The 26,474-nt window shown below is 33.3% G+C and overlaps 4 protein-coding genes and 2 long non-coding RNA genes across 20 annotated transcripts in view; 3 read left to right on the plus strand and 3 right to left on the minus strand.

The window, feature by feature from the left end:
- Positions 1-808, plus strand: part of Rexo5 (RNA exonuclease 5) — a 41,783-nt gene extending 40,975 nt beyond the window's left edge. For 4 of the 5 annotated variants that reach the window (XM_025304762.1, XM_025304765.1, XM_025304764.1 and 1 more), the window contains exon 10: positions 173-808. In XM_025304762.1, the coding sequence (XP_025160547.1) occupies positions 173-460 (288 nt within the window). In that variant the 3' untranslated portion in view covers positions 461-808. The remainder of the gene's footprint in view (positions 1-172) is intronic. The other variant, XM_025304766.1, reaches the window with a different exon arrangement.
- A 367-nt stretch (positions 809-1,175) lies between these two features.
- Positions 1,176-9,942, minus strand: LOC105190694 (protein PFC0760c). Of its 6 annotated transcripts, none has more exons than XM_025304760.1 (7): positions 9,883-9,942; positions 7,404-7,749; positions 6,985-7,247; positions 6,789-6,893; positions 6,548-6,655; positions 5,294-6,353; positions 1,176-5,215 (listed from the first exon to the last, which is right to left on the minus strand). In XM_025304760.1, the coding sequence occupies exons 2-7, from the start codon at positions 7,715-7,717 to the stop codon at positions 1,429-1,431; spliced, it is 5,637 nt and encodes a 1,878-aa protein (XP_025160545.1). In that variant the 5' UTR covers positions 7,718-7,749; positions 9,883-9,942; the 3' UTR covers positions 1,176-1,428. The 6 variants fall into 6 exon arrangements, with proteins under 6 accessions (XP_025160545.1, XP_025160546.1, XP_025160542.1 ...); XM_025304761.1 differs by lacking the exon at positions 9,883-9,942 and adding an exon at positions 8,330-8,635 and having other exon boundaries at positions 7,404-7,647; XM_025304757.1 differs by lacking the exon at positions 9,883-9,942 and adding an exon at positions 8,330-8,635.
- Positions 9,943-9,989: 47 nt separating this feature from the next.
- LOC112589885 (uncharacterized) lies at positions 9,990-14,872 on the plus strand. Of its 5 annotated transcripts, XR_003113836.1 has the most exons (9): positions 10,014-10,078; positions 10,323-10,405; positions 10,651-10,783; positions 10,980-11,138; positions 11,637-11,847; positions 12,032-12,184; positions 12,306-12,486; positions 13,809-14,140; positions 14,627-14,872. XR_003113836.1 is itself a non-coding variant. In XM_025304769.1 (8 exons), exons 4-8 carry the CDS (start codon positions 10,985-10,987, stop codon positions 13,932-13,934), a joined length of 825 nt encoding a protein of 274 aa, XP_025160554.1. In that variant the 5' UTR covers positions 9,990-10,055; positions 10,323-10,405; positions 10,651-10,783; positions 10,980-10,984; the 3' UTR covers positions 13,935-14,488. The 5 variants fall into 5 exon arrangements, 4 of the variants coding, with proteins under 4 accessions (XP_025160554.1, XP_025160555.1, XP_025160553.1 ...); XM_025304769.1 differs by lacking the exon at positions 14,627-14,872 and having other exon boundaries at positions 9,990-10,055; positions 13,809-14,488; XM_025304770.1 differs by lacking the exon at positions 14,627-14,872 and having other exon boundaries at positions 10,651-10,796; positions 13,809-14,488.
- On the minus strand, positions 10,383-10,615 carry LOC112589886 (uncharacterized). Its single transcript, XR_003113837.1, has 2 exons — positions 10,568-10,615; positions 10,383-10,477 (listed from the first exon to the last, which is right to left on the minus strand). It is a non-coding gene; the product is annotated as an uncharacterized LOC112589886 (long non-coding RNA).
- Positions 14,873-17,028: 2,156 nt separating the features above from the next.
- LOC105181420 (poly(ADP-ribose) glycohydrolase ARH3) lies at positions 17,029-20,348 on the minus strand. 2 transcript variants are annotated; one of them, XM_011138173.3, is made up of 7 exons: positions 20,236-20,348; positions 18,974-19,210; positions 18,611-18,768; positions 18,145-18,363; positions 17,939-18,057; positions 17,637-17,862; positions 17,029-17,516 (listed from the first exon to the last, which is right to left on the minus strand). In XM_011138173.3, exons 2-7 carry the CDS (start codon positions 19,143-19,145, stop codon positions 17,349-17,351), a joined length of 1,062 nt encoding a protein of 353 aa, XP_011136475.1. In that variant the 5' UTR covers positions 19,146-19,210; positions 20,236-20,348; the 3' UTR covers positions 17,029-17,348. The 2 variants fall into 2 exon arrangements, with proteins under 2 accessions (XP_011136475.1, XP_019696127.1); XM_019840568.2 differs by lacking the exon at positions 20,236-20,348 and having other exon boundaries at positions 18,958-19,153.
- Positions 20,349-22,679: 2,331 nt separating this feature from the next.
- On the plus strand, positions 22,680-25,261 carry LOC112589887 (uncharacterized). Its single transcript, XR_003113838.1, has 2 exons — positions 22,680-23,167; positions 24,826-25,261. It is a non-coding gene; the product is annotated as an uncharacterized LOC112589887 (long non-coding RNA).
- The last annotated feature ends 1,213 nt before the right edge of the window (positions 25,262-26,474 follow it).

Raw genomic sequence — 26,474 nt, forward strand, 5'->3', positions numbered from 1 at the left:
TTTGATTTTCAAATTTTCAAAGGTCGATAAATTAACAGAAGTTGAAAAAGGGACATACAATAAATAAAAATATTATATTTTCAGCGATTATTTGAAATACATCATACTTAAAGATTAATAATGAAATAAAGATTAATAATGAAATAATGTCGACTTTTTACATTGATTGCAGGTACGTCTCGTAATAGCGGAAAACAATAAACACGCGGTAACTAGGACCTCCGAAATAACAATGGAGCACGGTTTTACAATATGCCACCTAAGGATTAAAGAAGGGGAATTAGTAGATGAGCGAGTAGAAAAAACATTTCGTACTGTGAACAAATGGGTGGATAAAATTTGGCAGAGTATCGCAGTAAACGGCCTTGCATGTGTGTTATTCACTGGACAAAATAACGCTGGAAACGGTGCTTGTTTTTTAAATATCAAGAAGGAAACGTCGCCTGTTACTTGTGCTTAGAAAATATTGCAATATATTAACATCAGTCTTGAATAAAATTGAAATTCAACAAAAAATTCTAGCTCGATGACATATAATCTGAAAGAAATTCTTTATCAAATTAATCAAAAATTCTTGATTTTTAAATAAAACTTAATTTTGTTTACACTGATTGTCTAATATGTATTTAATCAACTAATAATTTTATATTAAATTATTTTAATGTGCATATATAACATATTTCTTCTGTAATTCATGTTAATTTCTGGTACACTGTAGTTTATATGTATCCTCGAAATTAAGATAATTCGATCAAGTTACTATTTGATATAGGTATCAAACAATATAAACAAGCATTTTTACTACTTTTTTATTCTTTTATTCTATACAAATTGTTCATTAATTAAATAATCGTCTTAATAATAATTGGGAGCATTCACATCTCAACTGTAAAAAGTGATAAATTTATTGTTGAAAAAGGCAGAAAATTGGATTAAACTTTTTAACAAATTCAATAATCTACCTGCTGCTTTGTACAGAGATATGCTAAGAATTGTACAAATAATTATATCGCTAATAAATACTTTTATAATTTTTATTTATCATGTGTTCTACTTACATATCTGAGAAGATTAGATTATTAAGACGTAACTTGTTACATATATGATTTGTTTAACCAGTGTTTTAAAAAAATGTTTCCTTTTTTACTTATCCAAAAATAAAAAACCTTAAATATAGCTTTCATGAAATACATAATATACTACATTATATGACACTGAAAAATACGTAAACTGCTTTTAATATTATTTCTGAATAACATTAAGCTAAAATTACAAATGTCTAGACCGTGTAATAACATAAAAAGATGTAGGTTAATTTTATCATTATTTTTTAGTCTTGTTATTATAAGGGAATCATCTATTATAATGTTTAGGACTTAACAAATGAGATATTAATATAAATCTAACAAAATTGAAATAATATGAACTTTAGAATGCTTTATCAGAAAATCCATCTTTTGACGCTGAACGCTGTTTTTGTAGATACATCAGGTAAGAAGAAATAGGTTCTCGTTTGTTCCTATTCAGCATCTGTTGTCTATACGACATTACTTTAGAGACCGTATCCGACGGTTCTTTTCTGGTCTTCGACAGATTTACTATAGTAAACTGTGTAGTACTGCCGTTGGAACTCAATGGAATCAAATTTTTACCCTGCATTTTCGATTCAAGGAATTCGCTGTTTTTTACTGACAATGATTTTACTTGTTCCCTATTTTGCGAAAGCTTTCGTCTTTTCGTTCGTGTTGGCATATCCGAAAGTTTCTCGATCACATTATCTGGAAGTCGTTTCAAACTGCCCGCAGATGACATTACATTTTTCTGTTTTTCTTCTTCAAAATGTTCCTTTGTTTTCTTCTTTTTAATAGGAATATTTATATCTCGTTCCTGAGTCAAACTCATAGTATTTTCTCTCTTCTTCTTTAATTCTTTATTGAGCTCAATGCGTTCTGCAGCAGACTTGATAGCTTCCAACGCTTCGCTTCGTGCTTTATTAAAGGCAATATTTTTGGATTCAACCGTTTCTGACGAGACATTTTGCACTGGTGGTTTTCCCGATCCCGTTTTTTTACTCAACTTCGATTTGGATGTCGAAGCTTCAGCTTGAGGTAATGGAATCTTTCCTTCCACTTTTATTTCTTTCTGTTTCTTTTCCTTTGCTCTGTTCTTCTTTTGTAGTGATTTTTTTGACAAAGACTCTTTATTGTCCTTTGTCTTTTGCCGTTTAATATTTTTCTTTGCAATCATACTTTCTACAGGTTCAATATTGTCACGTTCTACATTAACTACCATTTTGTCCTTTTTCTTTTTCTTCTTACTATGTTCTGCTTCATCGTGTGCTATAGATAACTTTTCTTTTTCTTTCTTAGAAGTATCATTTTGCTGTATATCATCTTTCATTGTATTTTCATCTATTTTAGTTACATTAATTTTCTTTTTCTTCTTTTTTTCATTAAGCTGGTACATATCTTGGCGATCTTCTACGGTTTCTTCTACAGTTAATATTTGACTAAGCTTGTCATTATTTTTTTTCTTCTTCTTTTGCTGCTGAAAAATTTCTAAATTTATTGTATCTTGAGATGGAACATTTTCTGCGTTTTCATTCAATGTTTCTTCCGCTTGCTTCTTGCGTTTCCACTGTTTTTTAGATTGACTAGATTCTTGTGCTTCTTGTACCTCATCGTGAAATAGTGCTACAAGATTAGACATTTCGTCAATATCATCGTCCGTTTTGTCTGTTTCCTTTAGTGCAAGATTATTTTCCTCTTTAGATGACCGTCTCTTTTGCAGCTGACTAGTTTCTTTTAATTTCAATTCTGGAGCGCTTTCATTCAACTTTTCTTTTCTCAAGCTTCTTATTGTAGGCGTTTCGGAGTGAGTAATGTTCACCGTTTTATTTAGCGCAATCGTTTTGGACCTCGGCTTCATTTTTGCTACTCTTTCCAGTAAATCAGATGGCAAGCTAGTGTGTAGTATTTCCTCTTCATCTATATGTTTAGATTCTTTGGAGCTGACGTTTGTTTTTGGTATGGAATCTTTCCTTGATCTTTTCTTACGTTGCATTGTTTCATTCATATCTGCAGCTTCCAACGCTATCGTAGCTGATTCAATATCATTTACGAATTCTTGTTTAGAAGAATTAGCCTTTGGTGTACTACATTCCATCGATGTATGCATTACTCTTGGCAACTTTTTTCTGTTTATTTCTGATTCATTTAACTGCTTCAACAAGCTCTGCTCTATTTCATTTATGTGCGATTTCTTTTTTTTCTTAATTGAAGATTTCAAGTCAGATGTAGTCGAAATAATAGTTTCTTTAAGTTTCTTCATATCGGATTTTTTTGTTTTAGTATCTTTCATTTTTAATTGACAAGGTGCAGTATATTCAGTAGATATCCTCTTCTTATTTTTGCCGATATTATCAGAAGCATTATTCTTACTAATATTTGTCTCTAATGTTTTGACAAATTTCTCATTTTCATCTTCCTCTGCATTCTCCACTTGTTCATCGTCTACATCTTTATCTTCTACTTCCTCTTGTTCTTCTTCCTCTTGAATTTCATTCTCCTCTCCTTGTTCATCATCTTCGCTGTTATCTCCTTCATTTTTTCCATCATCTTCTATCGCATCATCAGCGACTATAAAATCAGCAAGATCTGAACCGTCATCAGAATCTGAAGATTCCGATTCCGAAGTTCTACATTCATCGTAGGGAACATTATCATCTGAATGTTCTTGCTCAGCTGCATCCAGGTTATATTCTTTCTTGATATCGGAATCTATACTGCCTATACCATCATCATCATCATCGCCATTACTATCGTCACCATCGGTACCGTTATTCTTCTCGAATAAGGAACGTACACATTCATAATGTTTAATCGAATCGTCACTCGTATTGTCGCTCGATTTAGTTGAGTTATTTGAACCTGCGATCGCTATTGTAGAATAATTCACACCTATCTTACGTCTTAAGCCTTTAATCTGCGAAACTTCATCATTTTCATCTAAATCCTCTAAATTTATAAGTGCATCTTCCTTTTGCTCGCTCTCTTCGTCCAACGAATTCTTGCTTTCAGATTCGACTTCTTCAGATTCATCAATATCTGCGTCTTCAATACGTACTTTCAATTTTTTTAAACACCGCTTTTTTTTCTTTAAACTTTTTTCCGTACATGTTCTTATATTGTCTATTTCTTCCTCTGAATCATCCGCTTGAGATTTACTTAAAGATTTCTTTTTCACACCTTGAGCACTCTGCCTTAAAGACATATCTTTTGAAAATTTACTCGACGATTCTCTTCTTTCAGTTGATTTTCGCAAAGTATTTCTACGCGCTTGTGAGCTCCTATTTAATCTGTTTTTGTTATCTTTAATTTCGTCATCCAATTCACCTAGTATTTTGACAGACTGATCTGCTACCTGTCCTGATTTATTTAATCCAGAGGCAGATCGATTAGTACTTCGATTTAAACCTTTCTTCGACGTGTTTAAAAGTTCGATAGAACTCGAACTATCTTCATTTATACATATAGTTGAAGAATCATTTTTTTCTGATGCAGATTTTTCTTTAATCAATGATTTCCGTGTTTTAATTGATTTAGCTATTTCTTTTTCTTCTTGTTTTTGCTTTTCTTCATTATCATTATCATTATCGTTATCATCATCATCATCATCATCATCACCGACATTTATTAGTAATGATTCATCTATGGTAGACAATCGTTTTTTATGACTAGCTTGTGTAGTGCTCTTCATCAATACAGTATCATCGGAATCATAATCAAAAACTTCTTTATCCCTTATTGCTTTCATACTTTCAGCAGCTAACCATGCTTGTTTATCTACTAAAACTAGATCACATTCAGCTTCGCTTTCATTTTCTATTGTAAGAGGATTGGAGTCTTTTCTAATAGTATTGTTTTCATCTTCTTTCGGAATATCTTTAAACAAGCTAATAAGGTCTGCATTATACTCGTCATCATCTTCTATATTTTCTGAAACTTCTTGATCTTGTTTCAACTGCGAACTCTTTTTTCCTATGTCTGATGTACCTGATGTGTTTTCATTCTTCTGCTGTGTTGAGGTTGCAGCAGTTTTCAACAAAGTATTCATAGATTCTATCTTTTCATGTGTATTTGCTACGATTTTCTCGGAAACCTCCATAGTATTACGAGATGGCGAATTTTGAATAGTGTCATCTGCTTTTATATTGCTGGAAGAAAAATGAGTCGTTTCTAAGATAGTGCTGGAAGATTTTGATTTTAAATCCGTTGAATCATTAGATAAATACCTCTTTATTTGTTCTACAGAGTCCAATAAATTGTCTTTTGCATCATCGTGAGCTGTAGAGGTCGGTTTATCGACTGCGATAGATTTGTCGCTACAATTTTCAACATCTATTGATTCATTTGAACAATCAACATTGAGTTCTGTTATGGTTTTCATCGATTCATTCAGTGACTTGTTTTTATTTTGGGCTTCATTTGACTTTTCCAATTCTAATTTCATCTCATTATTATTATTAACAATCGAAAAGCACGAACTTTCTTGACTTGTATCAATAACTTCACTACAAATTTTAGCATCATTTTTGTCTAATTTATTAACTACTTCTGTTATATTTTTATTAGGTTTATTTACTATTTCAACGAATATCTGATCATCAGTAACATCCTCAACCAATTTTACATTGTTAACCACTGACAAAACTGATTCAACTGTATCACTTGTATTTGATTTTTTGTCTACATCGTGCACCAAGCTTTGATTCTCGGTTGTATCATCTGTCAAAGGACTACCTATATTCTTCTTACTATGGCTTATGAGATTTGAAGAGTCTTTAAAAGAATCTAGCATTTTATCAATGTTAGCAATACTTTCTTTCAACAGGGCAGCAGGTTTCATTTCAATTTCTATAGATTCTCTCGACCGACGACGTTTACTTAATTCGTTACACGCAATTTTATTTTCTTTTTCAATTAATGGTTTATTTGCAAGGACTGTAGTCAGAGATTTGGTGCTTAATGATGTTATATTAGTAATAACAGGCCCCGTGCTCTTTTCAGATGATATATCACTAATGATGTTTAGCGTTTGATTTTCCTTATTGCCAGGACTTCTCTTTTGTCCTCCAAGAGTAGTATTAAGTACATCTTCAAGCCTTATTGTTAATTCCTTTATAGGTGATTTTTTTTGTGCGTTTATTAGCGAATTCTCAATTTCTTCGTTCTCAATTTTTCTGGATTTATTTTCTTCCTTATCTTTCGGAGAATTTATATCGTCGATGAGAATTTCATCACTTATATCAACATTAGATGATGAATTTTCTATACAGCTGCTTTTTACCATATCTATAGAAAAAAAATATAAATTATAAACTTATATAACTTTATAATTTTTGTCACCTTATTTCAATTTATATAAACTTAATTATGATAAAAGAAAAGCAATTCTTCCAATTCATTTCTTAAAAAATCAAGAACATGTGATCTTTTTTTGAGTATTAAAATAGTAAAAAATTTTCTTGCTACTAAAAATTATTTACCAAGATTCTTCTCATCTGATATTGTTACAACTGTATGTTTGCTATGCATTTCATTATCTTCCAATTGTTGGAACGTTTTATCTGATGCTGAAGTTGATACCATTTCATCTAAAAATTTTAAACATATCTCAAAATATCTCAAAAATTTTAAACATATCTCAAAAGTAACTATTTTGAAAGATACTCCATATATTTTTCTTTTTATTATGTTTTCTTTATTGTACTTTATAATTTAGCTTACCATAGCTATCATCCTTCTGAATTTTATTCTTATTTGTATCATCTATTTCTTCAATCTCTTGGCTGTTTTCTGAATATGTTGCTTTTTCTAAGGAGGAATTCTTTCCTATATTTATATTATAGAGTAATTCTAATATTTGTAACTTAAATTATACATATCCGAAGTACAACCAATAATAGATGCTATAAAGTATTACCTGAACTTATAAGTTCTTTAACTTCATCTAATATAGTATCTATCTTTGTACCAGGTTCTTGTTGCTTTTCTTCCATTTCTTCCTTAACTGGAGATTGCGATGGTAACACAGATGCTCGTCTACGTGACTTGGATGATATATTTATTAAACTTTTAGTTTGATCAGACATGCTTTCTGGATCAACAGAGCTAGCTCTTGTTCTACGTGTAGTTCTAGTTGATGGTGATGATTTTGTCTCAGATCCAGCACGTATGAGGCGCTTACTATCAATTATATCAAATCATATATATAGTACATAGTAGCAAATATACTATTTATATATCATGTTACTTATACATCACAAATATAATATATAATTTGTTTCTATTATATAACAAAAACAAAGCAAAGAAAAACACATACTGATACATTAATGATACCTGGCTATTCGAGCACTGACTTTAGTAGGTGTACTAGGTGCTGTATTGGCTAAACTTCTCCTTGTAAGTCTTTTGGATGGAGTTTCTATATCAATATCTATTACTTCACTAGTTTCTGAAGAAATGGAAGGTTTTCTCAAACGTCCTCTTAATGTCTCTGTGGTGATAGAATCCATAGTAGCTGTTCGTTGTCTAGTAGTTCTAATTGCTTGACTACTGCTAACACTGGTATCACTTTCGTAATCTGGCGAAGATTTTTGCAACTTGATAGACTGTTTTATTCTGCTGCTACGGCGTATTGGAGAATCTATCATGGATGATGTAGTAAGCAGTCGTGTTCTACGGCCTATAGCAACACAATATAAAATAGAATATAAAATTAAATAAACTAGATCGACAAACAAAACTAAAAAATATTAAAGCAAAATATGTGATAATAAAGTGAACAATAATGATATAACAGCGCAATGTTTAGTTTATATGAGATTTATAACAATCTGGATTTCATATTTTTCTTTATATGTATCTCAAGTTATATCAATGACTAAAAGGAAACAAATAGAAGCAAAATGGTTATACAAACTATATATTCCTTACTTTACAAATGACATGCAATGTAAATATTAATTAAATCAATAATAAACATATAACCGTCAGGTCATCGAAAAAAACTGGGCGTTCAATCCCCCAGAAGCGTTGAACATTAAAATAGTTTAGTAACGACGATTTCAGAAGAGTGACGGAAATATTTATGAGAAATTAAAGAACGAGCAGAGATAGAATCATCTTACGATGTTCTCAAGGAATAGATAATCCGCTGTCAGCGAACGATAGACTTTCCGACGGCGAATCGACCGTTGCAATGGTCGCTCTTGATATGCGTCTCATGCGCATAACAGCAGAATTGCGAATATTGCAATACGCACCTATCTTTGGTTCTATTTCCTCATCCGAATCTCTCGTTGAGCGTGGCATTTTAATGGTTGTTTATAAAAATATGTATTAAATGTGAGATAATTAAAAATCCTAAATGAAGGACTTCATACGCAAGCAAATTGTTCTATTGATATCAAACACGTGCTTCCGCGATACAACTTTCAATTCAACAGTTACCCGACTACTAACGAAGGTTGCCGATAAGTGCCGATTAACACCGATTTTCACAGGTCTGGTGATGCCCAGCAAAGAGAATCTTGAAAGGCCGTGTTCCAAAATTCACTGCCAGCGCTCAAAAGTTATAGTTTGCGTGACACAAACTATATATTTTCAGTACTGGCAGTGAATTTTGGAACATGGCCAAAGTAGTCATAATAACGATTCTCCTGTTAAGCGTGATCTACAATGGCCGTTCCAATTTTAGTATATGTACTGCCGAAGCAAGTACATGGCCGTAAGCAGTAAGAAGAAAGCGTGAACAGTAAAGCGTGGTCTACAATGGCCACAAGCAGTAAAAAGAAAGCGTGAACAGTAAAGTGTGGTCTACAATGACAGTAAGCAGTAAGAAGAAAGCATGAACAGTAAGAAATGGACCAGCCACAGTTGATTATTTTTGTCATAATCGACTGTGATTGGTTATTTCTTACCGCTTACGCTTACTTCTTACTGCTTACTGCCATTGTAGACGACGCTTAAGAAATGGACTAACTACAGTTGATTATTTTTGTCATAATCGACTGTGATTGGTTTATTTCTTACTGCTACGCGTACTCTGAAGGTCATTCTACAATACATGTCGTAAGTTGTAAGCCGTAAGAATTGGCGAATCACAGTCGATTATTACAAAAATAATCGGCTATAATTGGTCAGTTCTTACGGCTTACAACTTACGACACGTATTGTAGAATGACCTTTACTGCTTACTGCCATTGTAGACCAAGCTTTAGGCTGCAATTCCATGGACCGATATTTCCCATGTAACACATATCGCTTAACTAATCAGAGACGTTCAGCGTTTTCTGTTATGCCTCTGATTGGTTACGCGATACGCGTTACGCAGAAAGTATCGGTCTATGGGATCGCAGCCTAAAGGACCATCTACAATAGCTGCAACAATAAGGCCCGATTTACAACAGATGAAGTAAGGAGTAGGAGTAAAAGTAACGATTTTGGTGTAAAGATGCTTACGCTAGTTCTGTCTACAATACGATGCAATAGAAAAGATAAGCCAATCAGAACGCAGGAGGAAAATTGTATCGACTGTGCGGGTGGTCCGATTGGACACATCACGATTGTGTACAGGACAGAGTAATGATTGGTTGGATCTAAAATTCATCAGATAAAGCTTTGCACCGGTTGATTGTGTCCAATCGTGTAGGCAATCGAGGTCCTCTCGAATGTGCGAGAGTCGATTAATTTTGCGGGAGTGTGAACTACGTTCATTTAGTTTATAAAGTATAACACATCGATTAATAAGTCCCGAGACTAATCAACAAATGGCGCCTCTAATAACAAATGCATACCATTCTCAGTTAGTACCAACCTTTAGAAGTTACGTGTCAAATTTTCATGACATTCCGACATTTGCTGGATTCACTATTGCTGGATTTGCTGGATTCACACTGCATCCGAGGTGCGTCGTCCGTTATCCGATGGTACGAAGCCGTGCGAAATGCTGTTCATACTGCATACGTTAACTAATACGATTTAAAGTCTGTAAGTGGCGTAAATGGTTAATGGTGACTACAGTTCCTCTAACGCCAGCGGCACACGGTGCTTGTTTTTATGCTGGATTGCTTGCTGGATGAAAATACTGCGTTCTGATTGGTGCATTTCCATCCATCTTCGGAAATGCACCAATCAGAACGCAGTATTTTCATCCAACAAGCAATCCAGCATGAAAACAAGCACCGTGTGCCGCTGGTTTAATAGTAATATGCGCATAACCTAAAAAGTTAGAATTGATATTTATTTATTCCATAGCATATATAATAGACTGCGTAAGCGACAAAAGGCGATCGCGCGCAACGAGGAGCGAGCGGAAAATTGCTTTCCGGAAAACCATGGTATGATATGTTCAACATAACCTTCAATACGGACTACTTTCCTCAGGCTGCCACGTATTGCTACATTCTTTTCTATATTTATTAGGCGTTGCATTAATTCTTCGTCATCTTCATTATCACTATCACAAACTATTTCGATAATACTATTTAAGAAATATCTACTTGCAGCAAATGCACTGAATGTTATTATGCGTCTTCTATTTACTTTTGCTGCCATAATTGTATATAATTTATTCTTTTTATAGCTGTATCAGTTCAGTAGTGTAGCTACCATGGTGTAAGAATATAAGGTGAACCATTCCCGTGGATGCGTAGTAGCCACCAATCAGAAATTTGCCCTAAACTTTAAAACACCAATATGGCGACACATTGAAACAAGTGAGGTATTTTAGTTGAGTGTATTTTTTTCGGTGTTTTTTATTGTTTGCACGCAAGATCAGTGTATATATATAATTATAAGGATAATTATAAGTTGGATATTACCGAACTGAACAAATAAAGCAAATGTTTAAAATAAAACAATTGTAAATGCTATGTCAACAGTAATCTATTGCATATTTGGTTATGTTTACAGATACAATGCCATCGTGTTGTATAAAGAATTGCAAAAGTCGTACATTTTACACCGACAAAAAAAATATAACATTCTTTAGATTTTCAAAGGAAAAAGTGATATTAGAGAAATGGATAAATGCTTGTGGAAAGAGTGAAGACAACATAAAAATTAATTCTGGTGAGTTGATATCAATGATACTTTCTATATAATATAACATAGCTAATTGATCTGTAAGGCAATATTCAATCAGTTTTTTGTCTCTTTTCTTTAACTGAACTGGCTGCACTAATGCATAAAATATACATACACATTGAAGCAAATAAAGTATACATACAAGATTTTTATATCTAAGTTTGCATAAATTTCTTGTACTAGTACAACTAATTCAGCTAACAAGAGAATAAACCACTTGAGGTTTATCCATGTTTGAGGATGTTTTAAATATAAGATCACAAACTATAAATACCAGTCATATTATATATGTCTTCTATTTAATAAATGTAATTGTGTATCAATGATTTAGCAACTTTCATTAACTAGACACAAATTGTGATAGAGTAAGAAAATGCAAAGCAACCAATAACTGCAAATAAAACTTACTTTTTGTGATATGATTTTATCATAGGTATATTATAGGACTATATAGAGTATAATAAGAATATTATATAATTATAGGAAGGATATGCAGTCTTCATTTTGAAGATAACTGTTTTGTAATGCGATGGACACAGCCAAAATCTACTAAAACATGTATGAAACAAATGAAACGACTCAAGGAGGGTTCTATTCCCACAAAAATGTTACTATTGGATAAAAGCAGGAAAAGAAGAAACAAAAAAGGAACAATGTCAGATAGTGATCATGTTTCTGTAATGACAGGAAAAATGTATGTATTTTGCCATTGTTAACAGTAGTATGTACAGTCTTTCTTTATGTCATTGTGTTATATGCATTATATACCACTTTAAGTGCTATTTATAATTTCTGAAATATTAAGATCAAATTATGAATATTGCTAAATGTAATACTTTTATTATTGTTAATTATTTAACAATGTAATTATTTGTCAGGTTAAACACCGAAACATCTAAACAGCAAATGAGCGAATTATCCACTTGTCTACAGATTGAACAATGTATCCAGGAAAATATATATAGTGAAGAAGATAATTTTGATAAACAGAACTCTCTTATATCATTGAACGACGTGCTAAGAGAAAATGAGTACGTACTTGTATTTTAAACTTGCACAATAGAATTAGTGCGTATGCTGAGTTTAGTTGTAATACTAAAGTATTATTTTGTAAAATAATGCGTGAAAATAATATATTTTTGCGTTTTGTAGAAACCAAAAAAGTGGAAACTATGATGTATCTGAGACGTTATTGCAAAAGTTACGATGTTTTGAAAATGAAAATAAGAAACTTTTACAAGAGAACAAACAACTCAAAAAGAAAAATGAGCAATTAAACACACAAGTAGAACAACTGCAGACAAGTGTTATGCAAAATGCTTCTATGATACAGGTAATGGAAATAGATAAAAGGAAAGAAGCAAATAAAATAGTCGTTAATACGTTGCGAAAGGTATTAATACCAGGATAGGTAAAAAGTATTATGTCACCGAATAATACTCGTAAAAAATGGTTATCCGAGGATATCATATCTGCAATTGCTCTAAGATCATTGAGTCCAAAAGCGTACAGATATTTAAGGAATATTAAAAAAATGCCATTGCCGTGTGAATCAACATTACAAAATTGGGTGGCATCGTTCAGTATTTCACCTGGCATTTTAAAAGACGTGTTAAGAATCATGCATGATAAAGGACATAATCTCTCTACGGTGGAAAAATTAACCATTTTGAGCTTCGACGAATTGTATGTATCTAATAAATTGGATCTAGAAAGAAAAGAACAAAAAGTGTATGGGCCTCACAAAACTTGTCAGTTTGTTATGGCTCGAGGATTATTTAACACTTGGAAACAACCCATTTATTACAATTTTGATGAACCTATGTCTCGCAACATTTTATTTACTTTAACGCAAGATCTGTATTTGGCTAGTTATGTTGTTGTAGCTATTGTATATGATATGGGACCGACGAATTTAAAATTATGGAGAGAATTTAATATTGGAATCAATACTAATAATCATCCCAACGACATAAGCAGTGAAAAGCAATATTTCGTTATACATCCCGTAGACAAGTCATCAAAAATATTCTTTTATGCTGACGTCCCTCATTTACTAAAATCAGCAAGGAACAACCTATTTAATTCTGGGTTTTGATGGAAAGATAATCTCGTGGATGCAAGGTGTTTAGAAGAATTATTAAAACTTAATACAGGCGATTTAAAAATTGTCCATAAATTAAGTAGAACACACCTTGATGCTAAAGGGACACAACGTCAAAAAGTAAAACTAGCAGTTCAAGTATTCTCCAATACAAATGCATTGGCTATTTGATGGTGTAAAGCAAATGGTCTTTTGCATTCTGATAACTGGGAACAAACCGCTTATGTATTAAAATTATTTAACGACTGGTTCGATGTATTTAATAGCACATTACAATATGGTCATCACAGTGGCTTGCACGCTTATGGTATAAATATTGAGGAACAAAATAAAATAATTAATGAAATGGATATATTTATAAAAGAAATGCGAGTTAGAAAAAAACGAGCTTTATTGCAATTCCAAAAAGGAACTGTAATATGCAATACATCCTTACGAGAAATGTTTATACATATTCAAAATAAGTATTCGTCCGAAGAGTTTGAAATCAAATATATACTCACTAGACGATTAAATCAAGACGTTCTTGAAAATTTTTTCGCATATCTGAGATCCATGGGTGCAGCATACGATCATCCGACGCCAGTCGAAATACAACATCGTTTAAAGTGGTATATCTTAGGGAAGCATTCTGGACATCTCATTTCATCATAGGAAAATACGGAAAGGGATTCTAACTCTTCAATGCTTATTGATATGGAAGACTTACATTCGTCGGATAATTATGATGCAAATTCTCTACAGCTTATGTTAGAAAATTAAAGTATGATGGAAAATGATGTATTAATAGGTTCAACATTAACATACATGACACAAAATATGAACACTAATGAACAAAGAGAAGAAAGAGAAGAAAATTCTATGGAAACAGAAAGTGGAGAAGGTATGAAATATTGAACGGTTTCCGTAATTATAATTATTATGTGTACAACTTTATTTTTAATCATGATATCGTTAGTATTCTTGAGAAATATTATTTCTTTACTGTTTATTGCAGCAACATAGCAGTCCCAGATAGCACAAAATCTTCAGAGAATATTCTTAGAATGTTCTTAGGATGTATGAATGTGCTTAGAACGTTCTTAGAACGTCCTTTGAAGATTTGTGCTGCTGGGGTACAATATATAATATGATCAACATAGAAATATTTTAATTTTTCGTGTTTCTAGTGTGTAATTTAAGTACGTATGAGCCTAACAAAGATGAAGCTAATTTATTGTATGACCTCGAACGAATAGATGCTGAAGACATGATTGAACGAAATGCCCTATTATATATTGCCGGCTATGTTGCACATAGATATAGAAATAAATTTACAGAGTTAGGGTGTTCTACAAAAACTTTTCCAAATGCACAATCCAATTTTTAGGTTTCCTTTATATCCAGGGAAAATTGTATTTATCCTTCAGAAGATTTTCAAGAAGCCTCTAATATTATGGAATGAGAATTTAAATTATTTCATAGCGATACTTTTAATAAAGAAGCATTTATTTTTGACAGATTAACGGACATTGTATGTAACAAAACCAATAACAATTTTGCAAGAGAAGTTGTTGCTTGTTTAGTGCGTACTAGGACATATATTCGTTTATGCAAAATAAATAAAGAAATTACAAACAAAAATATTCTAAGAAAAAATAGAAAATTATATAAAATATGTAATAAACAATAAATAAATGACATATTTATTAATAAAAAAAACTCGATATATATTGTAATTTTGTAATGTCTTTATACACCTTACACATCTTATCTTTCCCTACATAACTTCTCTTATGGTATTCCAATTATTACTAACAGCTACAATTTTTATATAACATGTAAAAATGCTTCTTCCTGTAACATAAAATATAATATAGTACATTTATCTTATATGTTTAAAATATATTTTGCATTTTACAACATAGCGTAATATCTATTATTATATCAATATTACTCAATATAGATAATCACTTATCATTATTTTATACTTATATTACAAGTTTCCATTAGTTATTACGTTTTTATATTATAATTTTATTACATATGTATATATAATTACATACATATATATAATTTTATATATTTCCATTTATCTATAATACTATTCAACATTTCATCAAAACTGTGTTTAAACTCAGCGCTACTTTTGGGGCAAATTTCTGATTGGTTCTTGCTACATTCAGCCGCCATTATGCGCAATGGTTCACCTTATATTCTTACACCATGGTAGCTACATACTCGTTCCAAAATAACTTCTACGGTAGAAGTACCTCAAGTAACCTATACTCCTACCACTCCTTTAACCTCCGAAGTTAACCAAGGTTGATTTTGGAACGTACCTCTGCTGGTATAAATCGGAGCCAGATATAGAACCAACCAATCAACCAATTTCTGGAATTGTGATTTTCCGGGACATTTAAATCACATCATTAAATACTTCAATACTTCAGTCATTTTTGAGAAAATATTATAAATAAATTAAAATATTTTCATAAATTAGAAACATAATACTTCAATCTCAATACTTCGAATCTCAGATATTCAAATTTTTTCCAACAAAATCAAATTTGTATACTTAGATTAATGGATATATTATTAATTTATTATCTTTCACATTGAAATTGTTAATTGTGACTTAATTACTAATTGGAATTTACCTTATCTTACTATTTGCATTTTTATACTTTTTGGGATTATGCATATTATCTTTCATGCATATTCACCAAAAAATCACGTAAAATTTATGTCAATTTATAAACATATATGTTATCATAGTATTTTCGTTATGTTCATAATTGCTGGTCAGAGTATATGACATTTATATTGTTTGTAATAATAAGTAGTACATAAAATTTTATGGTTAGTCTGTGTGAAAATGCATAAAAAAGACATTTAGAAGTATAAAATAAAGCCCTAAACACAATGTCAGGCAACAGGCAATAAGAATAAAAATAGACCAATCACAATCGACTATTACAAGAATAATCTATTGTGATTGGTCTATTTTTATTCTTACTGCCTGTTGCCTGACATTGTGTTTAGGGCTTTATACTACATTATGAGAAAAGGATCAAGAGGTGCCAAACCTTTGTCTATTTTGGTATCTTCACACAAATTTATGAAGAAATATATATTTATATAGTAGAATGTCGGATCCTTCCAATGCCTTTTTGGCTCATCAGATTTATATGATTAACATATCTGTAAACTTTGTTTATCGCAAGTCCTCACGTTTTTTAATATTAAGATATCTATTTATCTGAATAAATAAGGACATGAAACTTTAAATATATTAAACCGGAACAAAGTTTCAAAAAATATTGTTAAATATATGCTAAAAATATAAAATTCTTAAAAAGAACAATTGTTTTATTTTAACAAACTTTATGTACATTTTTATATAACTTTATGTAAAATATTACTTTATGATACGCATATCATTGTTATTTACGATCAACGTCTTGTTAGTCATCATTATAGTATACATAATGAATTTTGTACTTTTAGCTTACGCTTTATTTATAATAAAGTTATAGATTGATTATGTGACCATGCTTATATTTAAAACTTCTGTGATCGCGAGTTAAAGATAAAGAATAAAAATCGACTAGAATTCAAACGATTTCAACTGCATTTCTATTTACATTCTTGACTATGTAAGTTACATATGTTGATATTATTTTATAACTTGTATCATGAGCTTATAATAGCCATATAAGTAAATTAATGTCGATTCAAGACTTATATAGAAAATGAATGGTAGAAAAATTGTTACCACTAGTTATAGACTTGTTTCTAAACAGCTCAGAGAGTTACCACTTTTAATTCATTATTAATTATAAAAATATACTTGGCACCACATTCAGGAAATATAAAGTATATATCGTGAAAAGCAGATAATCTCCCGTGTCATAGTTATAATTTAATATTTAATTATAAATGTGTCGCTTAAATAGAAAATTGTTGTCCATAGTTCAAGTGATGTAAATAAAGTGCATACAAATAACTATACAGTATAGTTATCTATATCAAAAAAATTATCATACATTAATGAAATGCTAACATTATGTATATCTCACAGTAATTACAAATACGACGAATTTAAACAATTATTCCTGTGTAGCTACGTCCAGTAATTTGTCGGCCAATTCACGGAACTGTTCCGACACTTCACAGTGTTCCAATAATAATGGGCTGAACTTCTCTTCGCCGTAGAAAGCACCCGCTATCGCACCAGTCATACTAGCAATTGTGTCTGTATCACCACCTAGAGTAATCTATAAAATAGATAAACAATATATATTAAACAATATCAATAGCACTTTTGTTTCTTTTCATGCAAGATTTATAATTTATGTGATATTGTGGTAGAGTTTCCAATTGAACTTATAACTTACAGCATATTGAATAGCTCTTCTGAGAGGATTGTCTGTTTTTATACCCTTGATAGGTCTTTGTGCCCTTAGGAAACAAAAGATTGCGGTAGGAACAGAGTACAAAGCATTGAGACCAACTCCCAAGGTCTGAACTACTTTTTCGTCATGGGGACGATCACCATTCTCAGAAATCAATTCCTTTATTGTGCACAATTGATCCTTATAGAGTCCCTCGTCTAATTCTAAACTGTTGAAAAGAAACATTTATATATTGCTGCTGATATATTCATTCAAATTTAATAATATCAGAATGTCACACGTACTAATCTTCTGTTTGATCAGCTTCAATTTTATCCATTTTGTCAATGAGATTGTCAACAAAACTAGAAACATTTAATTCTTCACTGGGATTTAAGTTTATACTTTGTTGAACTGCTAAAGCCTGTGAAATCAACAGATTTATGAGATAAACATCTAGTCATGAGAGATACAAATATTCTTTTATTAATGAATATCAATTTGCAATTACTTGTAAAATAGCACCGTTTATTCCCCACTTGTGCGTATGTGTAATTTCAGTTTCCTTCTTAACATAATCTATGAGTTTATTGTGGTCATTGTAACAAAATAAAGACAGTGGAGCAACTCTCATTGCTCCACCATTACCAAATGAACCTAAACCATTATATTGATCTTTTGCTGGACTAATTATATCTGTTAATTTGTTAGCCCGTAATTTCTGAAATACCTACGTGACCAGAAAATTACCATTTTTTGTTATTATGAGTTATAACTATTAGACAAATTATAGTTACAACAGTAGAGTGAATCTCACAATATATATACATGTTTTGCATTTGTAAAAAAGTTTGTATTTAATAATATGCTGAGAAAAAATTTAAATATATATAGTAATATATACTTATGGTTTAGCTATATTGTATTATTTCTTTACAGTACACAACTGAATTAAAACGATTATGTAGAATACTAACAGTTACAATACTGGCACCGTAACCACGAGTGGGTTCTTGATAATAACTTTTCACAAATCGTCTTGCTACATCAACAATATCCAAAGATTTTCTTTCAACTAACGACTCAGCTAAAGATCGTGTCATTGCTGAGTCATCTGTAAACTGCATGACAGGCGCTATATAGTTAAAAAAGTTGTCCATGTCAGAAATAAGATTTATTGAACGAACAAAGATGCAAGACACATATGTAGAGACTTCTATACACTCATAATAAGACACTGTAAACTGTAACCGCGAATAATATTCAAATTTGTTATTTAAGATTCGTGAAATTGCGTGCAAAAGAAAAAAAAACAGAAGCAAACCTGTTAACCTCCAAACCTTTAAATTCCGTTCTCTCCAATTTGTCAAAAGACTGTTGTAGAACAGTTTTCATGCCGGGTGTCAAAGTCTCCTCGCCTTCGTACGGACTTCCAATGCAATCGCCGACCAAAACACCCAGCATTGAGCCGCGAAATTTACTTCTCAATAAAGCCAACTCCATTTTTATCATTCTCGTATGAAGATCTAACCTATAAATGTTTTGCAGGCACCGTCCTCGGTTTCGTCTGTTTGGAACTGAAAATAAATCACAACGCTTATTGCCGCACGTTTCTACCACAGTATAGTGTTATTAAGTAAGTAGATATATACTGCACGTTCAATTGACAGCCACCGATCTTACATGGACGAAATAATTTCGTGCTCGATGAGATATATCTCACGTGATCCTACGACTTCTGTTATGTTCCGACATTACGTTCGAAACGATTATAATGATTATAATAATTTCTTTGTGAATAGGGGAGAGACACTTTTTATAGAGAGACGAGTTTATTCGAATATATGTATTTAAATATATTCTACGAGAGGAATATGCTACGAGAGGAACGGGAGGTGTTCCTTATGGGAAGGAAGACAACTGGAGACTGACGAACGGTTTCGTGAGAAGTTTAGAGGGAAACTATTATCAAAAAAAGGGATGGGGTCATAAAAGTAGGTATGGTCATAAAGCAACATTTGAAAAGGGATAGGAATGTTCGAGACATAGGTAAACAGATTAGGGCTGGAAAGATACGGAGATTAGGAACGTAACACTTTGCACACGGTTTCAGGTTGTGTTTGACGGGAATCTTGAAAGACCAGCTTCTTTGATAAAGACATAGGCTATAATTAAATCAGTAATGACCTCTCTTACGCTAAATTTAAGTGTCTTTATTTGCTAAATAATTTTGACATTGATGACCCAGATAGCACACGGATGTCCACTGAACGTCCATTATATGTCCATTTTTTTTACAAAAGACGTCCATAGGACGTACGTTTGTCATAACTTCGGACATAGGACGTCCGATGGACGTACATCGGACGTTCTACAGATCCGATGTCCAATAAGGACATCCTTGTTACGTCCAATTTATGTCCACGGACATAAATCGGACGTACGGACATAAATTGGACGTGAAACATACATCCATTGGATGTCCGGTGCTATCTGGGCATGTATTACTAAAGATCGATCATTCTACGGAAATTTGAAACATGATTGCTAATATTTGCGAAGTTATTTTGCAATGTAGATTGTAACTTTTTTGTTTGCTCACTGGGAACGTGCCTTCAGCTCTCCCGGAAGAATATGCAGCTATGCAGCACAAAACTCTGCTCTTATCCCAGGTAGAACATAGAAGTCATAACCCAGATAGCACACGGATGTCCATTGGACGTCCATTATACAGGGTTCTCAAAAAGTCTTCGAACGATAAAATATCTCGAAAACAATCAGTTTTTGGAAAAAATGTTTCAGGCAAAAGTTGTAAGGTTTAAAATGATCTATTTACTGATCTCACCAGTTTGACCTTGGCTAGCGTCAACAAGGTCAGGGCAAAGACCTTTCACCTTGAACTTTTCAAATAGAACGTCCTACTTTTTTTTGGCATATTCTTATAACGTATTTCAAGAGCTTTCCAAAACACTACAACAAAGTATTTTTTTTAAGTATATCCCGAGTTATGAAACTTCAAAGTTACAGTACCGTCGGTATTAGCATTGCCCAAGATGTACCGAGTGGAGGTTACACGATCGGATTTACACCTCTTGTGTGTGTGTGTGTATGTGTGTATGTGTGTGTGCGCGCGTGTATGTGTGTGTGCGTGTGTGTGTGTGTGTGTGTGCGTCTGCGTGTTATGTAACAGAAACAAGGATCCTATGGTTCGTCACTCCCATAGTATTTCATGACTCCAAACCCTTTCTGTTGTGTAAAGTGACTTTATCTCATCTTTTAAGATGCGCAACATTCTTCAAATAATTAAATGTTCAAAATTGTCTTCCTTCTACCATTTGACAATGAGCTAAACGTTCATAGAAATGACTGAGCAAATTGTTTATTTCTTCTAAAGTGATGAGAGATGCTTCCCACGTAAAACGACAAAACCACGTAATTTGGAAGACCTTAGCAATCGAATAAAGCGTGACGCACGCACGTACGCACAAGAGGAGTAAATCCGATCGTGTAACCTCCACACGTTACACCTTGGGCAATGCTAATGCCGACGGTACTGTAACTTTGAATATGTAACTTCATAACTCGGGATGTATTTAACAAAAAAATGCTTTGTTGTAGTGTTTTGGAAAGCTCTTGAAATACGTTATAAAAATATGCCAAAAGAAGTAGGGCGTTTCATTTGAAAAGTTCAAGGTGACTTTGCCCTGACCTTGTTGACGCTAGCCAAGGTCAAAGTGATAAGATCAGTAAATAGATCATTTTAAACCTTACAACTTTTGCCGGAAACATTTTTTTCAAAAACTGATTGCTTTCGAGATATTTTATCGTTCGAAGACTTTTTAAGAACCCTGTATGTGTGTATGTGAGTGTGTCTATACAGGGTGTCTCATAATTGTAACACACTATCTCCATAGGAGCGTAGAGCTAAGCGAGAGGAGCGAAAAAGTCCTGTTCTATTTAGCGGTATCTCATATAGTTTTTTAGTAATATCTGCGTAAAGTTTGGCGTTGGTCACGCCATCGCGGCCTACAGACGCTCCGCGGTGAGCTGTGTGTCGAAGTTGAGCGATAACACTAACGTCGCGCGGCATCAACGTGCCAAGACGTAATCTCAGAGTGTCTGTAGGACGCGATGGGCCTGACAAACATCAAATTTTACGCGGTTATTACTAAAAAATATACGAGATATCGCTAAATAGAGGGGAGACATTTTTGTTCCTCTCGCTTAGCTCTACGCCCCTATGGAGATGGTATATTACAATAATGGGACTTTCTGTATATATAGGGTGTTCGGTAATTAGCTGCCAATCCAAAGTGTGAAGATAAATTAAGTTAAGACAAACATAAAAGTCTCATACCGTTTTGCGAAATTTGCAATAATTATCGAATTATTAATTATAGAAATCTGACGAATGAGCGCGCGCTGAGATGGATGATTGGAGAAGCGTCGTATTCTCTCGGGTTACAGCGTGGTCCAGTCGACTCAGCAATTGTTATGGCGTGCGGCGTGAGACGTAAGTGAGGCGAAATAAAACAACGAATAGCGGCGCGTTGTTCTTCCCCTCGCCGCGCACTGGCAACAGTTTATGGATCGACTGGGCCGCGCTGTGGCCTAAGCAGTTGCAACGCTTCTTCAATCATCTATATCGGCGCGCTCCCATTCCTCAGATTTCTGTCATTAATAACTCGATAATTATTGCGAATTTCGCAAAACAGTATCAGACTTTTATGTTTGTCTTAACCTAATCTACTTTAACATTTCGGGTTGGTAGCTAATTACCGGACACCCTATACAGGGTGTTTGATAGCTGATCATGCAGACGAAAGTTGGAAATCGATTGGGTGTAGCCAAGAAGAAAAGTCATGTACCATAATGTCAAATTGCCAATAGTTCGAGTTATTAATTAAAACATGTGAGCCAACGAGCGCGTAGAGAGCGGAGGGCGGCCGCAGTAAGCACGTAGACATTTGATACAGGCTGAGTCTGCGAGTGGCAGTGGGCGAGCGCGCGCGGCGAGGGGCAACGTAAACAACAAGAGGCGAACGCGCGCGACGAGGAGTGAACGAGCGCGAACGACGAGGAGCGAGCGAGCGCAAGCGACAAAAGGCGAGCGAACGCGACGAAGAGCGAGCGAACACGAATGACGAGGAGCGAGCGAGCTATAAGGAAAAAGCTATAAAGAAAAAGCTCGCATACATACATGTTTACACATTATTATATGTCATTGGTACTGAAGCATATGACGAAAGTAGACGGATAAGTCTTGCATAACTTGTTTGATTATATGCAGAGTTGTATTAAACGGGAATGCAAGGAGTGCGCTGTACCTAGACAATCAAAGGCCGTCAGTAATGTATTAGTATAAAAAAAATATTTATAAGTCGAATGACGGAAATATTTGAAAAGTCTTGGGTGGTCATTCTACAAAAAAGGTCATCCAAAATTCCGCAAGATTGTTTGCAGAAAAATGTCATCAAAAATTTTGCCTCAGGGCAGCGATGAATAATTTCACACCCGGACAAAAGCAGCCCTTGGTACGACTCTAATTAAGAAAGACTTAACAACGTTGTATTCTTTAAGCTGTTCTAATATTAGATATCAGATTGTCGATACGTCGGACATCGAATGCAGTGTGAATCCTCTATAAAATTATTTTTACGTTTAATTTAAGCTCCAAGGAGCTTAAAAATTATTTTATTACACACTATTTTTGCGATGGATTATAAGTGGAATTATAAGTTTATTTATTTATAGTTTATTGTATTACAAAGATTATATTGCAAAGATTTATGTTCAGTTAGTAACTTGATATTATTTATAACAAATATATATATATCAGAGAAATATATACAGGGTGTCCCAAAAATAACGGGCCACCCTAATAACTCTTCAGTATTGAAGTTTCAAGGAAGATGATTTCAATAAAAGTTGTAGGGATTTAAGTGAGCTACCTTATGATGATCTTGATTTTGACCTTGACCTCAATTTTCAAGGTCATTTGAAGGGCAACTTGCGTTTTTAAATGGGGGCCCTTATTTTTTATTACACTGTTTTTTTCTACTAGTTAATTTGAACAACTTTCGTCTAAAACATTTTTTAATTTGTCTAATAGTTTTTGAGATATTTGAGGAAAACTTGATAACTTTTTCAATATTTAACTTATGATATCTCGCTAACTATTTGTTGGAAGAAAAAGTGGTACTAGACTTTTTTGCTTTATTTAATCTCAAGAATATATTGTTACAATAGCGCCCTGATTTTTGTTAATTTGATGGTTTTGAAATTTCCAAAAGTCACGTCTTCCTGAAATATCTAAAAAAATATTAGACAAATAGAAAAATGTTTTAAACAAAAGTTGTTCAAATTAACTAGCAGAAAAAATAATGTAATAAAAAAATAAGGGATGCCATTAAAAAAACGCAAGTTGACCTTAAAATGACCTTGAAAATAGAGGTCAAGGTCAAAGTCAAGGTCATCATAAGGTAGGCCACTTAAATCCCTATAACTTTTATTCAGATTTCCTTGAAACTTCAATATTATAGGGTTATTAGGGTGGTCCGTTACTTTTGAGACACTCTGTATATAGCTCATTTATAATCGGAATTGATGAAATTTCTATATACGCACACACACGTACACAAGTATGACTGTACTAGACGTCCTATGGCTCTCTCGACAATCTCTTTGCGTTGTCCTGAATTTGTCCTGAAGATATCTTAAAAGCGTTCCGAAAACATTCTTGTTCTCTCCTGAGTATGACCTGTGAATGTTATAAAGGTGTCCTGTAAATCCGATCCACAGAACGTCTCCAGGATGCCCTTAGCACCTCATATTGAACACTTTTATACTCTTCTGAATATTCGTCCTGTGGCTGTTCCGAGGACATCCTCGTGCTTTCCTGAACATGTCCTGAGAATGTACCAAAAGCGTCCTGAATGGGACGTCCTTTGGGCATCCTCAGGGTGACGCATGGATATAAGAATGTCCCCACCTGGTCCCAGGACGTCCTAGGACATATTCAAGATAATCCTAAGGACGTCATATGCTATATTATATATATATATATATTTATTTATAAAACACGTAAACATATTTATTTTAAAGTGATTATTAAACGAGGAAACAATTTTAATGATATATCGCATATATCGAATATGTCGCAAGGGTACGTCTCAGCCGATTTCTTATACAGCGACGGGCCTGAACGCATCACGATCGTCGCCCTAGCCACTGAGCGCGGAGCAGTGCGAGGGGGACGGTAGACGTCACCTACTGAATTTCGCCCGAAATGTGCAGATTGTGGCCAGCTCTGGTGTATGAGAAGATTTTTATATAATAATTACAATGGAAATAGGAATAAAAATATTGTTATGAAATATATAGAAGTGCTATTAAACTAGTATGAGATAATTTTTCGTAATCTTATATCGTATATATAAAACATTTGTTTCTGTTACAACTCTCTATGTTGTGTTGAAGCTCTTTATCTCTTCTGGCAATCCCCCTCCAAAAACTTCCTTTGTGTCATTCTAAACGACCGTTAGAAATGACGAAATTATTCGAGGGTCAGAACAATCGTCAATAGAGCAAGCAGCAGTGTGCGTTTACTAGTGATACAGAGCAGTTCGGTGATCATATTTAAATTAAATACATATATCATAACAATGTCAGAGAATTCTTCAACAAGCAAAATAGTTGATGTAGAATCGCTAGAAGATCTTTTGAAAATGAAGATTTTCAAAAGGTGAAGTCACTAATGCTCTCGTATATACGAATTCTATTTAAGAGAGTAATGAATTATTAAAAATCCTCCAGCGAAAATATATTTTTACTCCTATTTCCATTGCAATTATTATATAAAAATTTTCTCATACACTATATATTTTATAGATAAGATTTACGGTTTTTTTACAATATAAATCATTAACAATATATTTAACAAACACTAATATATTTAAGGAACGCAGTTTTATTATTTGTTAATGTTTTTTGTTTCACTTTTATGCTTACAGAATTAAAAAAAAAACCATACAGCAGAGATCGAACCTGAGCCGTCAACTCGGTAGTCTATTACCTTCGCTGTTCCGCTACGCCGCTTCGTTAAATACCCTTCTTACTAACTCGTACAATTTGTTAGCTCTTTTCTTTAGACCATTTTTTTTCGAAAATGAAGAGGTACTGCATTGTATGCTATTGCCATGAGTTATTAGTAGTCAAATACTATTAACTCCGTAAGTTTTGTTCCAAACTGTTTCCCGATCGATGCTTCCTCCCCTTGTTAGATCTTGCCTTCAGTGGCTGGATCATTACGATCTTGCCTCCAATGGCTGGATCATTACAATCTTGCCTTCAGTGGCTGGATCATTACGATTTTGCCTTCAGTGGCTGGATCATTATGATCTTGCCTTCAATGGCTGGATCACATGGGATCTGAAAATCCAGCCTGCTACGCAGGCAATGGTTACCTAATATTTTATTCAATCAAGTGAACATTGGCAACATATTCCGTTACGGTACACTGTGCTCTCAAGGTCAAATCATTATTTGTTCTTTGAATGACCCTCAACGTTTGCCTTGACTCCTACAACAATCTGAATACTCAATAACCTGAACGCGCTCTTCAGAATCCGGGGTTAAAAATAGGTGTTCCTATTTAAAAAACACAAGTTGACCTTTGAATGAACTTGAAAATGGTGATCAAGGTCAAAGTCAAGGCCACCAGCTTATGACCCTCTTTGATCCCAACAACTTCTATTCGGGGCATATTTCATAAAAACGACGATCTACCAGCTATTTCGTTCCAATAACATGTTTGACCTTCAAATGACCTCTACAGTTCAT

This window comes from Harpegnathos saltator, unplaced genomic scaffold (assembly GCF_003227715.2).
Source record: "Harpegnathos saltator strain DR-91 unplaced genomic scaffold, Hsal_v8.6 scaffold649, whole genome shotgun sequence".
Classification (NCBI taxonomy): domain Eukaryota; kingdom Metazoa; phylum Arthropoda; class Insecta; order Hymenoptera; family Formicidae; genus Harpegnathos; species Harpegnathos saltator.